Source organism: Onychomys torridus, chromosome 4, assembly GCF_903995425.1.
Source record: "Onychomys torridus chromosome 4, mOncTor1.1, whole genome shotgun sequence".
NCBI lineage: Eukaryota > Metazoa > Chordata > Mammalia > Rodentia > Cricetidae > Onychomys > Onychomys torridus.
The window spans coordinates 62,232,125-62,251,766 of NC_050446.1; the positions used below are offsets into that span (position 1 = coordinate 62,232,125).

At 38.8% G+C, this 19,642-nt stretch overlaps 2 protein-coding genes across 2 annotated transcripts; both read left to right on the forward strand.

Moving 5' to 3' along the window:
• Window positions 1–1,739: 1,739 nt before the first annotated feature.
• Window positions 1,740–2,693, forward strand: LOC118581236 (olfactory receptor 1020-like). Its single transcript, XM_036183267.1, has one exon. It carries the CDS (start codon window positions 1,740–1,742, stop codon window positions 2,691–2,693), a length of 954 nt encoding a protein of 317 aa, XP_036039160.1.
• A 4,428-nt stretch (window positions 2,694–7,121) lies between these two features.
• Window positions 7,122–8,069, forward strand: LOC118582965 (olfactory receptor 5M10-like). The gene has a single exon (XM_036186147.1). The coding sequence runs from the start codon at window positions 7,122–7,124 to the stop codon at window positions 8,067–8,069; it is 948 nt and encodes a 315-aa protein (XP_036042040.1).
• The last annotated feature ends 11,573 nt before the right edge of the window (window positions 8,070–19,642 follow it).

Below are 19,642 nucleotides of genomic sequence, written 5' to 3' on the forward strand. Positions count from 1 at the left end.
GAGCATTTTGTTAATAATACCCATTGTTCTTTTCCTTGTTTCTGAAGTTATTATTGATGTTAACAGACAACTACCATTTCACAAAAGAGGATCTAAGGTATTCATCTGTGTTAGGGACCCATAGATATAGTGCAATATGATGTTGAAGATGGGAAAATTTTGTTACATCACAAAGTCTATGTTTGCCTTAGGATGTGTCACTGGCTAGTGAGTGTCCATACTTCCTTAGCCCCAGCATATGAAGATGATATCATGCATAGTCTTTTGACAGTATCTGCTAATTCTCCACCACTGGTTTGTGGGGAGACTCTTATCAGACTGCAGGTGCAATGAAAGTTTTATTAGTTTTTAAATTTTTTATTCAATTAAAAACTAGATAGAATAGAGCATAGCATGTTCTAATTTTGGAATCATCCATCTCCTTTGAGTGATGTGGAATTCAGTGCTTTGTTTACTATTTTTAAGGCATGTATTTACACTTATTCAAGTACATTTTTTCTTTTACTATTTAACAATATGAGGGTTTGATTATAATTGAACCAACCTACTGAAAGTTACTGCTATCTACATTTTACTTGGAATGAATAGACTGAACATATATTCTGGGTTTTAATTTTTACTGTTGGTACTATATCCCTCTCTTGCTATTTGCAAGAGTAGACTGATTTTTCCACTTAAACTACAATCCATTTTTATTATATTGACCCAGTGTGGTGCTAGAAAACTCCTTATGCTATCTCTAGTGTTTTGTACTTATTCATCACCACCACCACCACCACCATCATCATCATATTAATATTATTATTATTATTATTATTATTATTATTCATATGATCATTAAACTTGTTTTTGGATTATAGCTAAAATGTAAAACTGTATATTCTAATCTGATAACAAGTGAACATTTGGTACATAATGTTCTATAATATGAAAATGAGGTTAACATACCTATCTTTTTATAGCTGATTATTCATTAAGAGAAAAACATGCAAAATACTTTATTTCAAGAAAGCTATACATTTTCAAACTATGGTAGGGTAGTTATGATTCTGTGATTCTCAGTTATAAGTTTGCATTGCTCTGGAATGTCTTGCCTCTTTGATCAAGATTTTCCTGTCAATTTTACAAACTGATTCTCCAAATATTAAAAATTCTAAATATTGAAGAGACAAATCTTTTTATAGTTGCTAACTCTCTAAAATTAGGGTGATAATGAACCCTATTGGCTCTATCAGAATATTCCAAATTTCTTTCCTTGGCTGTAGCAACTCATAGTCAATTCCCTCCTTCACAAATTCAACTAATTGCTATTTTTTTCATTGTTGATTATTTTTTGTCAACTTTTATTATTTTTATTTCTTCCATAGCAATGTGAAGGAATACTCTGTGGTTCAAAAATTGTGACTTATTTCTCCAGAAAAATACCAATTTATTTATAATAAATGATAAGCACAAATACCTATTAAGGACATATTGTAATTAACCAATAAATGATAGGAAATGTGATCACAGTTAACAGGTAATAAAGCACTTGTTTCAAGGTCCTTAGGAGTTTGCACACAATATTCAGACACGCTATTCTTAACCTGATATCAGATGCATTCGTTTTTTTTTTATTGATCTCCTCAATTTTCACTATTCTTTTAGTATTTGTATGTTTTAATATATATAGTTATGTCTGTACAATGCATTCATCTAAATCAATGCAATGCTCCACTTTCTTCTATGTTCCAGCACAGATGGTCAGAACCGTGAAAGGAGTCCAAGGCAAAAATGAGACAGAAGTGACAGAATTCATCCTCTTGGGGCTCTCAGACAATCCAGATCTGCAAGGCATCCTCTTTGTGTTATTTCTGGTGATCTACATGATGACTATGGTGGGCAATTTGGGCATGATGGCACTGATTAAGATTGACCGTTGTCTGCACACACCTATGTACTTCTTTCTCAGCAGTCTTTCCTTTGTTGATGCTTCTTCCTCTTCTACTGTCACTCCTAAGATGCTGGTGAACCTCGTGACTGAGGATAAGAGCATTTCTTTCAATGGGTGTGCCTCCCAGTTCTTCTTCTTTGGCTCCTTCTTGGGAACTGAATGCTTCCTGCTAGCCATGATGGCATATGACCGCTATGCAGCCATTTGGAGTCCCCTGCTGTACCCAGTTCTCATGTCTGGGAGAATTTGTTTTATGTTGGTGATTACTTCGTTCCTAGCAGGCTTTGGCAATGCAGCCATCCACGCAGGGATGACTTTCAGATTGTCCTTTTGTGGCTCTAATAAGATCAATCATTTCTATTGTGACACCCCACCCTTGCTCAAACTCTCTTGTTCTGATATTCATATCAATGGCATTGTGATCATGATTTTTTCCAGTTTTACTGTTCTCAGTTGTGTTCTGATTGTTCTCATTTCTTATCTGTGCATCCTCATTGCCATATTGAGGATGCCTTCTGCAGAAGGAAGACACAAAGCCTTCTCCACTTGTGCCTCCCACCTCATGGCTGTCACCATCTTCTTTGGTTCAATTCTCTTTATGTACTTGCGACCTACTACTAGCTACTCGATGGAGCAGGACAAGATTGACTCTGTATTTTACACAGTAGTGATTCCCATGCTTAACCCTCTTATCTACAGTTTAAAAAATAAAGATGTGAAAGAGGCAGTGAAAAAAGTCTTACAGAAACATGTTCTATAATGCTATGCATTCTTATTTTATGCAGGATAGCACATATTTTTAAATTTGCTCTCTGATTTCTTAAATTGCTTCTATGTATTAAAGTTGATGTGTTAAAAATTGCAGATACTTCTTAATCTTTTCCATGTCAAAAAGATGTCTACTGTACCCATCTGATAAAATACATATTGTAAGTAAAAGTTGTGCACTGTCTAGCAGAATCAGAAATCTTACCCAAACAATTTTTTTCAGTATGGTCAATGTCATACATGAAAATTCACTGTGCATTTTGAGTTGTCAAAACATCTGATATATGGTAAATAAATATTTCATCCATGATAGGTACATTTGACTAATTTATTAAACATGCATTAGCATTATCAACCTCATTATTTCATATTTGTCTCAAGAACACAATGTATAATACAAAAATTCTTACTGGATATTATAGAATGTGAACATCAGAAACAACATGGAAATATTTGGAACTTTTTTAATTATTCAAAGCATGTTGAAGACAGAATACGGATTTCAATGTTTTACTTCTATTTATTCTAGAAAGGTATGAAGTTGTTATTAAACATTCATTAAATTAGTTATATGCATATGCTTTTCATTAGGATAGGAGAAAATCAATGCTGGTGTAATGTGACAACTAATATTTACAATAATATACCACACTGAAGTAGATACTGTGGTGATTTAAACCAAAGAAATGTCTCATGCTTGCTTCTTTCAATTATATCAACTACTTCAGACCATGAAAAAAAAAACATTGCTATGCTGTATGATCCAAATGTTATTACTGTATCTCTGAAAATAAATTTAGGGAGTACTGATTATCATAAACTATTGAGGTCCTGCCCTAATTTATATCTTCCCAGAGTGCAAGGAATGTGCATCCAAATGGCTACAATTCTAATCTTAAGGATATCAGTTGAATCCCTGCACACCATGCTTTTTCAGTCCATTTACTTGATTGTTCTAAGTCAGTTCTCTGATCTCTTTGTTGTTCTGTCTTTGTTCTTTCTCTGAGTCTACAGCCTCTTTTCAGCTTTCATCCTTAGCTCCTCTCTTGCTTGACTTCTCACTTTTCTAACAGGAGACTCCTTGCATTCTTGAGAAAAGTTTCAAAACACTCAAGGTCATAGCACATTCCTAGAATAGAAGATAGGGAACAGAGTCATTACCATGGTGACATAAGGTTCCAAGGTCAGGACTGGAGTGAGGGGGTGCAGTGTCCAGTATGACAAACTCTGAGACAGGCTTTGTATTCAGCAGATTTGCCAAGAGAAGAGTTGACAAGCCTTTCTTAGGGTGTTTTTTGTTAGTAGCCTTGGTGAGACACCCAAGACTCTGACCTTGCTCATAATTGTAAAGTTTTAAACTGATCATCTATAGACGAGGTCTTTAGTCTAGTTTGAACTTGCTCTGAGGTAAAAATGAGCTAAGTGTGTGCAGTTTGTGTTAGACTAAGGGGAGATTATTATTTTATGTGTTAGTCTGAACAAAAGGAAAAAGAAACCTTTAAGTGTCTACAGTCTTGCAGGACAACGGATCTGGCTATGAAGCAGATCCTACTATATTTTCTATATATCCAAATTATATAGCTAAATGAAAAGCCATCTTTCTGACTACCCACAAATATATGTGCCCATAAGATAGAGATGTAATTATGAGATTATATTTATATATTTTATGAAAATGCACAGTAATGGGAAGATGCTATAACTGTTATTGCATAAGAAGTTTACAACAAGAAAGTGCCAATTCATTCAATTGACAATAATTCCAGAACACCTTGCTTGGTGATTTCCTCCACCATAACCCTTGGTCTGATAGGTTTACCTTCTGAGCCCTAGTTGTCACCTGCTGTATACTCCCATGGCCTTTTGCTACCAGCAGCTTTCAATAACTGATGACAATTTATGTCATCCAGACAACCTTTCACAGTCTTCTAAACCCTTTTGATGTCTAGTTTTAACAATTAGCCAAGATTTCCTTTTTTACTTCAATAAGGAACAAAGAGTTATAATATGTATGTTTTCAGATCATCATAGACACAATCTTGTAGTAGAAAATGAATTATTCATGGTTATTTTGTATACTTTATTTCCTTAGCTTTGACATGATCCACAATAAAATTGGAATTATACTTATTCTCCTTTAATTAAAAATAAGCCAAAGATACAGTATCTTTGTTTTGTGATATTTCTAGCCTTTCATAAAATAAGTATGGCTAGCTTAAACTTTTGCAGATTTGGGGGATACAGACAAAGCCACTGGGACTTAATCTCTGTAACAGTCATGGTATGTCCAACAAAACATATTTTGCTGCAGATTCCCAGTACCTCTGACTCTTACAATTTTTCATCCCCTTGTTCTCCAGTCATCCCTGAGCCTTGAAGGGAGGGAATATGATATACACATTTCATATATAGTAGCTCTTTAGTTTCTTATTCACAAATGTTGACCAGTTAAGAGTCTCTATTAATCTCCATCTACTACAAAAAGAAGCTTCTCTGATAAGGATTGAGATGTCTACTAATATATGAGTATAATGATAAGAACTTAGTGAAAAGTTTAACAATATGTTCATTTAGCAGAGAAACAATATCAGGTTATGCCTTAAGTTTATATATTAGTCAGTCATGGGTTACTGGTCTAGTAAGCAGTAACCATCTTATGAAGCAGTCATTGAATCAAATAAGAAAGTGTTTGCTTTCTGCCAGAACATTGATGACACTATTTTTGTTTTTGTTTTTTTGAGACAGGGTTTCTCTGTGTAGCTTTGTGCCTTTCCTGGAACTCACTTGGTAGCCCAGGCTGGTTTCAAACTCACAGAGATCCACCTGGCTCTGCCTCCCGAGTGCTGGGATTAAAGGCGTGAGCCACAACCGCCTGGCAAAATGAAACACATCATTTTTGTTGTTGTAGTTTTGAGCTGAGGATCGAACCCAGGGCCTTGTGCTTGCTAGGCAAGCGCTCTACCACTGAGCTAAATCCCCAACCCATTTGTGTGTGTGTGTGTATATATATATAACAGAGAAGAAATATAATTTGCAAATCATTAACTTTCTTTTTATTGTCACCTTAAAACTAAATATTCAGTGGATATTTTGATTTGTTTGACTATGAGGGAGCAAAATTTACTTTTGTAAATTTGTATAGATAGCATTACTTTGGAAAAACAAAAAATTAAATTGTGGAGTTCAATGAAATTCAAGAAATGAGGAACAAGTAAATACTTGTATTTGTACTTTATTGTTTCAGTGATCTGTCCTCAAAACTATCACTTATTATACTTTATCCCTCAACCCCATTGAACAATTTCTTATTAGTGCTAACAGAAAAACATGAGAGACTCCAGGTGGAGTCTCTTTTACTTTTGTATACTAAATATACAAAACGTCATCTAACTATATTTACTTGTCTTTTATTATTGAAATTACAAGGTAAAAATAACACACATACACACAAATCATGTGCATGAGAGAGGGAGTTAGGTTGTTTACACAAGTTAAGGGGAGGTTTTGGCTTACTAGGTGAAAACAACTCCACACGACATTAAATTAAGATTATTCTCTTGAGAATCAAAGAACATTTAAATTGGACCCATAAGACTGATTTTAGACACTTAGGGGATTATTCCAAGGAAATACATTATAAGTATTCCTACTTTGTATGATGTGTAGTAAGTCAATATTTACAGGTAGGTTAAATTTTGTATTTAATAACTAAAATATATTCGTGTATTTGTGTATGGATTGTTATCTATCATTATGCAGAAATATATTGTCAGTAGCCCTTGACCATTTTATTCATATGTCAACATATTTTAGTGACTCTAAAGAATCCATTATTATATGTGAACTATGACGTATGTGTGAGGAGGAAGTAAAGAATGGTTTTAAAGTGAAGTATTGATAAAATTTTATCATATATTAGAAACACATAGAAATCCTAGGTGATAGATCACACTGGCATTGATACCACATTTAAGAAACTGTGTTTTCCCTAACAAATGATCTTATGAATGGGTTAGAATATAAGAATATTTTGCACACAAAATATTTTTAAAAAATATGGAAATTTATTCTACATGGATATTAGTAAGAACATAGGTATACTTGTGTACATATGTAAATGAAAATATTTGCATACAATTCTGAGAGAAAAGAGGAAAAACAGTGAGACCTCAGTTGTGTTTGTCTGCTTGTCTGCTGTGTGATTAGGAGGGACACAACGAAAAGAAAAACAACAGAAACAGCTTACCAAAAAAAAAATAAAAATAAAGGTTGGGTATGAAATGTAAGCATTTGGAAGCATTTGATGAGAAAAGGAATTGTGCTGCAGATCAACAAATAATCGATGAATGCACAGTTCGTCATTAAATGAGAAGGCATGGCTCACATTTCTTGTCACTTTCAACTTAAAAGGTGTAAGAAAATGACCTCCCTAAACCACACTGCCAGGATGGATTTCATTCTTGTGGGACTCACAGACAGCCCAGTGTTGGGGAAGATCCTCTTTGTGGTGTTTCTGCTCATCTTTGTCATCACACTGGCAGGAAATCTGTGCATGATTATGCTGATCAGGACCAATTCCCACCTGCAGACGCCCATGTACTTCTTCCTTGGGCACCTCTCCTTTGTAGACATTTGCTATTCTTCCAATGTTACTCCCAACATGCTGCATGGTCTCATCTCTGACCAGAAGACAATCTCCTATGCTGGATGCTTCACCCAGTGTCTTCTCTTCATTGCTCTGGTGATTACTGAGTTTTATATCCTTGCTTCAATGGCGCTGGACCGCTATGTGGCCATTTGCAGCCCTCTGCATTACAATACCAGGATGTCCAAGAATGTCTGTGTCTCTCTAGTCACATTCCCTTACATTTTTGGCTTCCTGAATGGGCTCTCTCAGACTCTGCTCACTTTCCATTTGTCTTTCTGTGGCTCTCATGAAATCAACCACTTCTACTGTGCAGACCCTCCTCTCATCATGCTGGCTTGCTCTGACACTCATGTCAAAAAGATGGCCATGTTTGTGGTAGCTGGCTTTACTCTTATAAGCTCTCTCCTTATCATTCTTATGTCCTACTTTTGCATTTTTGCAGCCATCTTGAGGATCCGTTCTGCTGAAGGAAGACAAAAAGCCTTTTCCACGTGTGGTTCCCATCTGACAACAGTCACCATATTTTATGGAACCCTTTTCTGCATGTATTTAAAGCCTCCATCAGAGAAGTCTGTAGAGGAGTCCAAAGTAATTGCTGTTTTTTACACCTTTTTGAGCCCATTGCTGAACCCCTTGATCTATAGCCTAAGGAATAAGGATGTCATCAATGCTGTGAAGCAGGTGATAAAGGGAAATTTCTGTCAGAAAATTTTGGTTTAGGAAAGTGCTAATTAGTTAGTATCTCTGATAGCATAGTATCCTTGTAGGATAAGGCTATTTCAGACTTTCTACTTTTGTAACAGCATATACTTCTAGTAGCCACCTCTTTTTTTTTTTTTTTGAAAATTTCCTCTTGTACTTTATACCTTCTAATTATACTTTTAAAATAAATCTACCATATTGAAATTGGAAAATATTGAAATAATTTCAGAGTATTCTTTATTTCCTATTCAAGATTCCATATAAAGATATTGTCTTTATTTATATAAAACTGAGTTTCTAACTAACTTGTCCTAAAGAGAACAAGATAAAATTATACCCTAAGAATGATGGCATGCTTGAAGGTATAGAGCATTTCAGAAATGATGAATGATTTTATATTTTTTTAAACAATAGTTAATTATTCTACACTAAAGAACACTACAGAATGATTACTTTGATTCCAAACTCATCAATTGAAGTCATAAAACAAATAAAAAATATTACTCAAAATATCAAAACAACTTTTTTTTTTGGTTTGTTTTTTGAGACAGGGATTATCTGTGTAGTCTTGGTGCCTGTTCTGGATCTTGCTCTGTGGACCAAACTAGACCATGCTAGAACTCTCATCCAATAACTGATGGAAGTAGATGCAAAGATCCTCAGCCAGGCCCCAGGTGGAGCTCCAGGAGCTCAAGGAAAGAGGAGGGATTGTACAAGTGTGAATTGTTGAGACAAAGATTGGAAAAAGCAGAGGGACAAATAGCCAAACTAATGGAAACATGCTGTGGGATGTACTGTATGTCAAATGTGTTGCTCTGATTGGTTAAAATAAATAAAGTGCTGATTGGCCAGTGGCCAGGCAGGAATTATAGGTGGGACAAGAAACAAGAGAATTCTGGAAGGTGGAATGCTGGGGCAGAGAGATACTGCCAGCCGCCACCATGACAAGAAAGATGTAAGGTACTAGTAAGCCACAAGCCACGTATCAAAGTATAGATTAATAGAAATGGGCTAAATATAAGAGTAAGAGCTAGACAATGATAGGCCTGAGCTAATGGCCAAGCAGTTTAAATAATGTAAATGTCTGTGTGTTTATTTTACAAATGGGTTGTTGGACTAACAGGGCTTTGTGGCACCTGGAGAGAAGCTCTCCAACTACAAAAACACATGAACCATGAACCAAAAGCTGTGGAGCCCCCAACTGGACCAGGGCCTCTAGATAAGTGAGACAACTGAATAGCTTGAACTGTTTAGGAGGTACCCAGGCAGTGGTGCCAGGACCTGTCCTTAGTGCATGAGCTGGCTGTATGGAAACTGGGGCTTATGTGGGGATACTTTTCTCAGCCTGGAAGGAGGGGACTGGACCTGCCTTTACTGAATCTACCAGGTTGAGCTGAATCTTCAAGAGAGTCTTTGCTCTGGAGGAGATTGGAATAGGGGGAGGGGCTGAGGGGAAAGGGATGATAGGAGTGGGAGGGGGGAGGACTGGGGAACTGATGGCTAATATATAAAATTAAAACACAAATATATAACATCAGGGTAGGGATGATCTGCCTGTTTTGGGTCATTGGAGAGTTGGGGTATTGAGTTCATGAGGTTATAAGGAACGTGAGATAACCAGACATAGGTTGGTTATTTTCTTTTTTGTGTGATTTCATTATTTTTTCTTTTACTGAAAATTGGCATGTTTTTCTTCTTTTTTATTTATTATATTTGGGTTTTAATTTTACACATCAGCCATGGGTGCCCCCACCTTCCTCCCAGCCCCTCCCCTCCATTCCCATCTCCTCCAGGGGCCAAGACTCCCCTGGGGATTCACTTCAACCTGGTGGATTCAGTACAGGCAGCACCAGTCCCCTCCTTCCAGGCTGAGCAAAGTGTCCCTGTGTAAGCCCAAGGTTCCAAACAGCCAGCTCATGCACTAAGGATAGGTCCAGGTCCTACAGTCTAGATGCCTCCCAAACAGTTCAAGCTATTCAATTGTCTCATTTATCCAGAGGCCTGATCCAGCTGGGGGCTCCACAGCCTTTGGTTCATAATTCACATGTTTCTATTAGTTTGGCTATTTGTCCCTGTGCTTTTCCAATCTTGGTCTCAACAGTTCACACTCTTACAGTCCCTCCACTTTCTCAACATTTGGACGCCTGGAGCTCCACCTGGGGCCTGGCTGAGGATCTCTGCATCCACTTCCATCAGTTATTAGATGAGAGTACAAGCATGACTGTTAGGATGTTTGGCCATCTGATCACCAGACTAGGTGAGATCAGACTGTCTCTCGACCATTGCCAGTAGTCTACAGAGGATGTATCATTGTGAATTTCTGTGGATCTCTCTAGAACTCTGCCTATTCCTGTTCTCATGTGGTCTTCATTTATCATGGTCTGTTATTCCTTGTTCTCCCTTTCTGTTCTTGATCCAGCTGGGATCTCCTGCTCCCCTAAGCTCTCTTTCCCTCGAACCTTGCCCTTCAGTACCCCCACTCACATCCAGTTTGTCCATGTAGATCTCATCCATTTCTCTGTCATTGGGTGATCCCTGGGTCTTTTCTAGGGTCCCGTTTTCTAGGTAGCCTCCCTGGAGTTATGTAGCAGTCTAGTCATCTTTGTTTTACATCTACTATCCTACTATGAGTGAGTACATACCATGTTTGTCCTTCTGAGTCTGGGTTACCTCACTCAGGATGATTTTTTCTAGATCCATCCATTTGCCTGCAAACCTCATGATATCATTGTTTTTCTCTGCTGAGTAGTACTCCATTGTGTATATGTACCATATTTTCTTTATCCATTCTTCAGTTGAAGGTCATCTAGGTTGTTTCCAGGTTCTGGCTATTACAAACAATGCTGATATGAACATACCTGAGCAAATGCCCTAGTGGTATGATTGAGCATTCTTTGGGTATATGCCCAAGAGTGGTATACCTGGATCTAGGGGGTGATGGATTCCCAATTTTCTAAGGAAGCGCCATATTTATTTCAAAAGTGGCTGTACAAGCTTGCATTCCCACCAGCAGTAGAGGAAAGTTCCCCTTGCTCTACATCCTCTCCAGCATAAGCTGTCTTCTGTGTTTTTGATCTTAGCCATTCTGACAGGTATAAGTTGCTATCTCAGAGTTGTTTTGACTTGCATTTCCCAGATAATTAGGGATGTTGAGGAATTCCGTAAATGTCTTTCAGTCATTTGAGCTTCCTCTGTTGAGAATTCTCTGTTTAGTTCTATAGCCCATTTCTTAATTAGACTGTTGGGCATTTTGTTGTCTAATTTCTTGAGTTCTTTATATATTCTGGATATCAGCCTTCTGTCAGATGTGGGGTTGGTGAAGACCTTTTCCCATTCTGTAGGCTGTTGCTTTGTCTTGTTGACCATGTCCTTTGCTCTACAAAAGCTTCTCAGTTTCAAGAGGTCCCATTGATTGTTTCTCTCAGTGTCTGTGCTACTGGTGTTATATTTAGAAAGTGTTCTCCTCTGCCAATGCATTCAAGACTACTTCCTACTTTCTCTTCTATCAGATTCAGAAAAACTGGATATATGTTGAAGTTTTTGATCCACCTGGACTTAAGTTTTGTGCACAGTGACAGATATGGATCTATTTGCAGCCTTCTACACATTGAAATCCAGTTATGCCAGCACCATTTGTTGAAGATGCTTTCTTTTTTCCATTGTACATTTTTGGCTCCTTTGTCAAAAATTATATGTTCACAGGTGTGCAGATTAATGTCAGGGTCTTCAATTTGATTCCATTGGTCCACATGTTGGTTTTTGTGCCAATACCAAGCTGTTTTTATTACGGTATCTCTATAGCAGAGCTTGAGGTCAGGGATTGTGATGTCTCCAGAGGCTGTTTTATTGTACAAGATTCTTTCGGCTATCCTGGGCTTTTTGATTTTCCACATGATGTTGAGTATTATTCTTTTCAGGTCTGTGAAGAATTGTGTTGGTATTTTGATGGGTATTGCATTGAATCTGTAGATTGCTTTTGATAAGCTCACCATTTTTACTATGTTAATCCTGCCTATCCATGAGCATGGGAGATCTTTTCATTTTCTGACATCTTCTTCAATTTCTTTTTTTCAGGGACTTAGATTTCTTGTCATATAGGTCCTTCACTTGCTTAGTTAGAGTTACTCCAAGTTATTTTATATCACTTGTGGCTATTGTAAAGGGTGATGTATCTCTGATTTCCTTCTCAGTCTGTTTGTCTATTGTATATAGAAGGGCTAGTAATTTTTTTTTGTGATAATTTTGTATCCTGATATGTTGCTGAAGGTTTTCATAAGCTGTATCAGTTCCTTGGTTGAATTTTTGGGGACACTCATGTATAGTATCATGTCATCTGCAAATAGGGTAAGCTTGACTTTTTCCTTTCCAATTTGTATCCCCTTAATCTCCTCATGTTTTCTTATTGCTCTGGCTAGAACTTCAAGTACTATATTGAATAAGTATGGGGAGAGGGGGCATCCTTGCCTTGTTCCTGGTTTTAGTGGTATTGCTTTGTGATTCTCTCCATTTAATTTGATGTTGGCTGTGGACTTGTTGTAAATTGCCTTTATTATGTTTAGGTAGGTTCCCTGTATTCCTGATTGCTCCAAGACCTTTATCATGAAGGGATGTTGGATTTTGTCAAATGCCTTTTCTGTGTCTAGTGAGATGATCATGTGGTTTTTTTCTTTGAGTTTGTTTATATGGTGTTTTACATTGACGGACTTTCATATGTTGAACCACCCTTGCTTCCCTGGGATGAAGCCTACTTGATCATGGTGGATAATTGTTTTGATGTGTTCTTGGAGTCTGTTTGCCAGAATTTTATTGAATATTTTTGCATCAATGTTCATGAGTGAGATCATAGACTTCATTTTCTTCATGTAAATGCTCATACACCCTTTAAAAGAAATATGAAGTCAGGGTGAATGTGAAGACGAAATTTGTAATCATTATCTCTAATCTCTAACACTATGAATGAGGTTCATTATACTCTTTTACATTTGTTTCAAGTAAATTCACATTCACATGTCTCAATAAAGCATTAAAACTGAAATCACATACCTTATATGACAGTCAACATTGATTTTCATAAGGAAGTATCATCTCTATACTTAAGTATTTAATTATAAATACTTAAATACATAAACAATTCATTGTTTTACACTTAGTAATTGCTATTTTGTCTTTGTTAAAAATGCACATCAAATTTGGAATAACAAATGTAAAACTATTGAAATATACACGGAATCAAAACAAACTAACTTGTAATTTTCACTATTAGACATATTTTCTTTCACCCTACTGCAAATCATTTTACTACAACATCCATGTAACAATATTTATATGGTTCTATCTCTTTGTTTAAATGTTCTTTTTCCATTTAGGATATATGGTGATATTTTATTTGTACTGAAATGTGATTTTATTTGAATGTTAATAAATAAAGTTGCCTAGGGGTCAGAGCTAATAGCAAGCCATAGCAGAAACTGGGCTGTGGTGGTACACACCTTTAATCCCAGCACTTGCAAGGCAGAGCTAGGCAGGATCTCTGTGTGTTCAAGGATACAGTCAGCATGGATACACATGCCTTTAATCTCATTACCAACCATAGAAGACCTGGAAGTCTGTACAGACAGGCAGTGATGAGGAGGTCATCTGGTTGGGTTTACAACCAATGAGAAGGCAGAACAGAAAGTCAATAAAAAAGGCAGACACACAGGAAGTAGTTCTCTTGCTTTGGGAAGGACAGGAGCAGCAGCAAAGGGTAAGGTTTTTAGCTCTTAGCTTTTAATCTGACTTCTTGGGCTTTCATCTCTGCATTGGCTCTGTGTTTCTCATTTAACAAGATGTTTACATCTATAAGGATACATCATGGAATTAGAATTTCTGAATGAAACATTTTGTATATTTTAAAAAATATTATCTGCCCTGGCCAATGGGGTCCTCAATGGGGAACTAAAGGGAGGGCTGGCAAATGAGAGGGACAAGAGACACAAAGAATGAGAGCAAGACAGGATGTCTGATCAAGCTCCAAAATTTTATTTTATTTTTTCTCTTAAGGCATTTATAGGTAGGCAAAGGGGGTTGCAAGCAGTAAGGGACTTAATTATGGAAGTTGCAAGCAGGAAGGGACTTAATTATGGGGGTTGCAAGCAGGAAGGGACTTAATTGTGAGCTGTTCGGCCAGCAGGGAATTATGCTCTGGGGTTATCTATCTACTCTTGTCTAACTGCCTAATTGCTGAACTGCAGCTCATTCACCTGATATCTGAGAAGAGGTTCTGGTATTTGTGAGAAGAGGTTCTGGTGCTGTGGAGACTTAAGCAAGGCCTAGATCTAAGAAAAGAGGAGAGAAGCCCAAATATGGCAGCATGCGTGTCAAGGGTTGCTTAGGCTTATGGTTCCTGTCAATTATCTTTGGTTCATTTTGCACTTGTGTTGAGAGTGGGGAATCATGTGTTCCAAAGCTGGTAGGCAGAGGTCAAAAGACAGTTTGTAGGGGTGGATTCTTTCCATTCTTTGAATCCCAATGGTTGATCTCAGAAAACATATTAACCCCTTCCATCATGTCACTGGCTCTATTTTGAATGATTTTAAAGCTCTCAATTATTACGGTTTGATATATACTATGTCCACCTACAAAATAAATAGAAGGTTCTAAGTGCAGAGAAAGGTACAGAAGCATGGAGTGTCCACTTTCTATCTCAAAGCAGTAATTTGATAGAATAGGTTACTGTTACTTACAAAGACTTTCCTAAAGATGGATGAAATACTGTCTATATACCAATGGTATATTATACTAAAATATATTATATCAATATTCAATTTTATTATATAAACTTTTACAAAGCTAATATTAAATAGTTTTAAAAATCTGTAATTGTTATGGCCTAACTAAATATAATATAGCAAATGCATATTTTTATTAATTTATAAATTGATACTGGTGATTAATACACAAAATTTTATAGCTAATAATACTGTTGGAGCAAAAATGCTATAAATGACTTTTATACTAAAAGAAAGTGGATTAGGGCCTTGCAGATGAAGGAGACCCACACACCCACCTGGGATCCCTTGCCCTGGGTGGGAAGAAGAATCCACAGGCATGACAGACACCTTGAGGGGCCAAGTGGTCGGGTGCCATTATGGTGAACCAATATATGGTAGAATATGGGGGAGATAAAGAGGCAGAATGTTTCATGTCCTATGGAGAGAGGCAGATCTGAAGAGAGGAAGGGGGTGAGGAGTGGGCTGAGGTGGGTAAATGCTTGCCATCTGAGGCCATGGTAATGTACAGGCCTGGGCTGCTGCAAAGGGCCACGTCTGGGTCCATGGCCCTGCTCCAGTCATGCTCTATGTTGATGTCCCTGGCTCTTGTCAGCTCACTGTGGTGAGAAAAGGGCGACACAGAATTGAGCCCACTGCTTACTGGCTACAGCACTCAAGAGACCAGTCCCTGTACCTCTCCTGGGTAGCACAGTAGAACTATCCCTGCTAACAGGAACGTGGGTGAGAAGGTCCCAAGAGGGTGAATGTGGAAGAGCTGACCCCACCTGTCATCTTCCATGGGGTGATAAGAAAGAGATGTTCTCCCTACCTCTTACTGCCTTTGACAGGAGCAAGAGCTGACCCTGAGGTCATGAGAGCAGGAGAGCTGATCTTGCTCCTGATTGCTATAGCACTCCAGATATCTGGCCCTGCCTCTTGCCTGGGCAGCACAGTACAGCTGACTCTGCTGGTGATTGTGCTGGTGAGCTGGCCCTGAAAGCAGGAGAGATGACCCTGCCCCCCATCTGCCATGTGGTGGCATGGATGAGGGAAAGATACCCTTCCCCTCCCCTGTCACCACCTGTGGCAGGTGGAAGAGCTGGAGTTGGGGGCATGAGAGTGGGAGAGCTAGCTCTGCCCATCACCATCTGCAGTACTCAGGAGAGTGGGCTTCGCACTTTGCCTGAGCAATACAGTAGAGCACGCCCTGGTTGTGTGGATGCAGGTGAGTCAGTCCCAAGGATGTAAGAGCAGAACTGTTCCCACCTCTTGCTGCCAGCTGCATTGGGTAAGCTAGTCAGGGCAGTGCTGGAGCACTCACCCTGGTGGTGAGGATGAGGGAGAGCTGATGGGATTACCAACAGAGCTACCCTCAAGGGCTATGAATTGACCCACCCCATCAGTGAAAGTGAAGCACACCAGAGCAGGTGAAGGGGCCAGTCGTGCAGATGCAAAATTGTTAGATCTCCATGACACAGGGCAGCAACAGGATATCCAACAGGAGTCCCAGTGAGGGGCCAGGAACAATTAGGGTAGCAGAAGCCAAAGGTCTCAAACTAGACCATAGACTCATTGCAATGAACACTTGTAAGTAAAGATATATGGCCTAAAGGGTATACTGTGTGACTCACTGGGTCACCCTACAACAACCACAACAGAATTTTTTTTAATTTAATTTAATTTTATTTTGGGGGGGGGGTTGCAAGGGCAAAGGGTGGATATGAAGGGATGGGAGATGAGTGGGATCAAGATGCATGGTGTGAAGTCCACAAAGAATCAATAAAAAGGATTTTTTAGGTAGCCTAAAATTAGATTATGGCATTAGCTGCACAGTTTAAAGGGTATTGAATCATACACTTTCAATGGTGATTTGTTTGGTTTGTAAATTACCTCAAAGCTTAAAAAAAGGAAAGTGTTGAATCAGACATATGTACATAGTTATCTTCTCTGAATCAGGCAGCCTAAGACAGAATATCGGAATATCGTATTTTTCTCAAATACATAACACACACATACACAGAGGCACAGACACACACAGAGACACACACAGACACATACACCATGGTAGTAGATAGGAAATTATTTTGGGTTGGCAGAATAGTAAGAATATGGAGTAGAGATGGGAAAAGCAAACAGAGGGTGAGTGTGAAGAATGAACAGTGACATAATGCATGATTCAAATTTCATAATAAAATTTACTATTTTACATACCAAAAATTAATACAAAACCAATGAATTTTTGATTAAGTAAAATTAATGAAATTAGCTGAATAGTGGTAAAACAATCTAAAGTATTACATTCTTTGATCTACATGTAAAGGTTCAAGTGAAGTACAGTGAGGAAGCATATGAAATTGGACACATACATAGGTTTTAAGGCTATAATCAGCTTCTACAATAATAATATGTTATGTATATGCATGATTGTGATAGGTTTTAAGACTATAATCAGCCCAACCTAAGCAAGCTAGTGGGAACTCATGAACTTTGGACCTATAGCAGTGGAGCCTGCATGGGACTGGACTGGGCCCTCGGCATGGGTGAGACAGTTGTGTAGCTTGGTCTGTTTGAGGGGCCCCTGACAGTGGGAATAGGATCTATCCAGGGTGCATGAGCTGGATTTTTGGAGCCCACTACTTATTGTAGGACACCTTGCACAGCCTTGATACATGGGGAGGGGCTTGGTCCTGCCTCAACTGAATGTGCCAGGCTTTGCTGACTCCTCATGAGAGGCCATATCTTTGCAGAGGAGGGGATGGGGAGTGGACTATGGGGGAAGGCTGGGAGGAGCAGGGAGAGGGATGAGGAAGGGATCTTCTGTGGATGGCATGTGGAATGAATAAAAATTTTCTTAATAAAAAAGAATATAATCAGCTTCTACAGCAATGATCTATTATGCATATGCATGACTGTGAATCCCTTTCTATGATGATGCAAAATTCTGAAAATATCCTTTTATATTCTAAGAGAATGGAACTTTTGCCAAACCTAACAGCCAGAATTAATTACATACTTTGAGGTCATTTAAGACTTAAGATTACTTATGGTGTGACACCATGCACAGCCTTGATGCAGGGGAAGGGGCTTGGACCTACCTCATCTGAATGTACCAGGCTTTGCTGACTCCCCATGGGAGGCCTTACCTTTTCAGAAGAGGGAATGGGGGGTAGGTTGGAGGGGGAAGGCTGGGGGAGCAGAAGGAGGGAAGACAGGGAGATCTGTGATTGGTTTGTAAAATGAATAAAAATTTCTTATTATAAAAATGAACAAAGCTAAAATAATAAAAAAAAGACTCCTAGCTGAGGGCCATCTAGGTTTTTTCCAGGTTCTCGCTATTACAAACAATGCTGATATGAACATAGAAAGTTCCTTGTGGTATGATTGAGCATCCTTTGGGTATATGCCCATAAGTGATATTGCTGAGTTTTCAGGTAGATTAATTCCCAGTTATCTGAGAAACCTCCATACTGCTTGCCAAAGTGACTGTACAAGACCCAGAAAGACAAATATGGTATTTACTCACTCCTAAGTAGATATTAGATAAAGAACAAAGGATAGCTAGGCTACAGTACACAACCCCAGAGATACCAGGTAACAAGTAGGAGCCTAAGAGGGACCTGCATAAAATTCCCTAGGAGGAGGAAATAGATAAGATCTCCTGGGTAAAGTGGGAGGGAGTAGGGGAGAAGGGAGGGGATTGTAGATGTATCCTGCTTGTTAAATAAGAAACACAGAGCCAGTTGCAGAGTTAAAAACCACGAGGTCAGAGCCAAAGCAGAAAACCTTACCCTTCACTGCTTCTGCGGTTCCTCCTCTCCGCAAGAGACCTACTTCTGTGCGTCCTGTCTATTTAAAGACTTTCTGTTCTCCTCCCTCATTGGTTGTAACCCAGCCATATGACCTCCTCGTCACTGCCTGTTTGTACAGACCTCCAGGTCTTCTATGGTTGGTATTGAAATTAAAGGCGTGTGTCTGCTATGCTGGCTATGTCCTTGAACACACAGAGATCCGCCTAGCTCTGCCTCCCAAGTGCTTTGATTAAGGGCGTGCCCCACTACTGCTCGGCTTCTGCTCTGGCTTGCTCTGACCTCAAGGCAACTTTATTGACATACAAATAAAATCACATTTCAATACAAATAAAATATCACTATAGGGGATGGAGGATGAGAACATGAGGGAACTGTATGGTCCAGGACGGGGAGGGACAGAGAGCGAGAACAATGAAAAAGGTGTCTTGATAGAAGGAGCCACTATAGGGTCAGGGATGAACCTGGTGCTAGGGAAATTCCCAGAAATCTACAAGGATGACCCCAGCTAAAACTCCCAGCAATAGTAGAGAGTATGCATGAACAGGCCTTCCCCTGTAATCAGATTGGTGACTACCCCAATTGTCATCATAGAGCCTTCATTCAGTGACTGATGGAAGCAGATACAGAGATTCACAGCTAGTCAATGGTGCCTAATACCTGGAATCTAGTCAAAGAGAGGGAGGAAGGGTTGTACAAGCAGGGGGTGGTCAAAATCATGATGGAAAAACCCACAGAGACAGCTGACCCAAGCTAATGGGAGCTCATGGAGTCTGGATGAACATCTGGGGAACTTGCATGAGATCAAACCAGCCCTTCTGAATGTAACAGTTGTGTGGCTTGGTCTGCTTTTGGGGCTACTGGCAGTGGGACTTGGATTTATCTCTTAGGCATGAACTGGCTTTTTGAAGCCTACTTCCTATGATGGGATAACTCTCAACCTTGATGCTAAGGAGTGGGGTCGGCTTTGGTCTGCCTAAGCTTGAAGGGCCAGACCTTATTGACTCCCCATAGGAGGCCTTGCCCTCAGTGG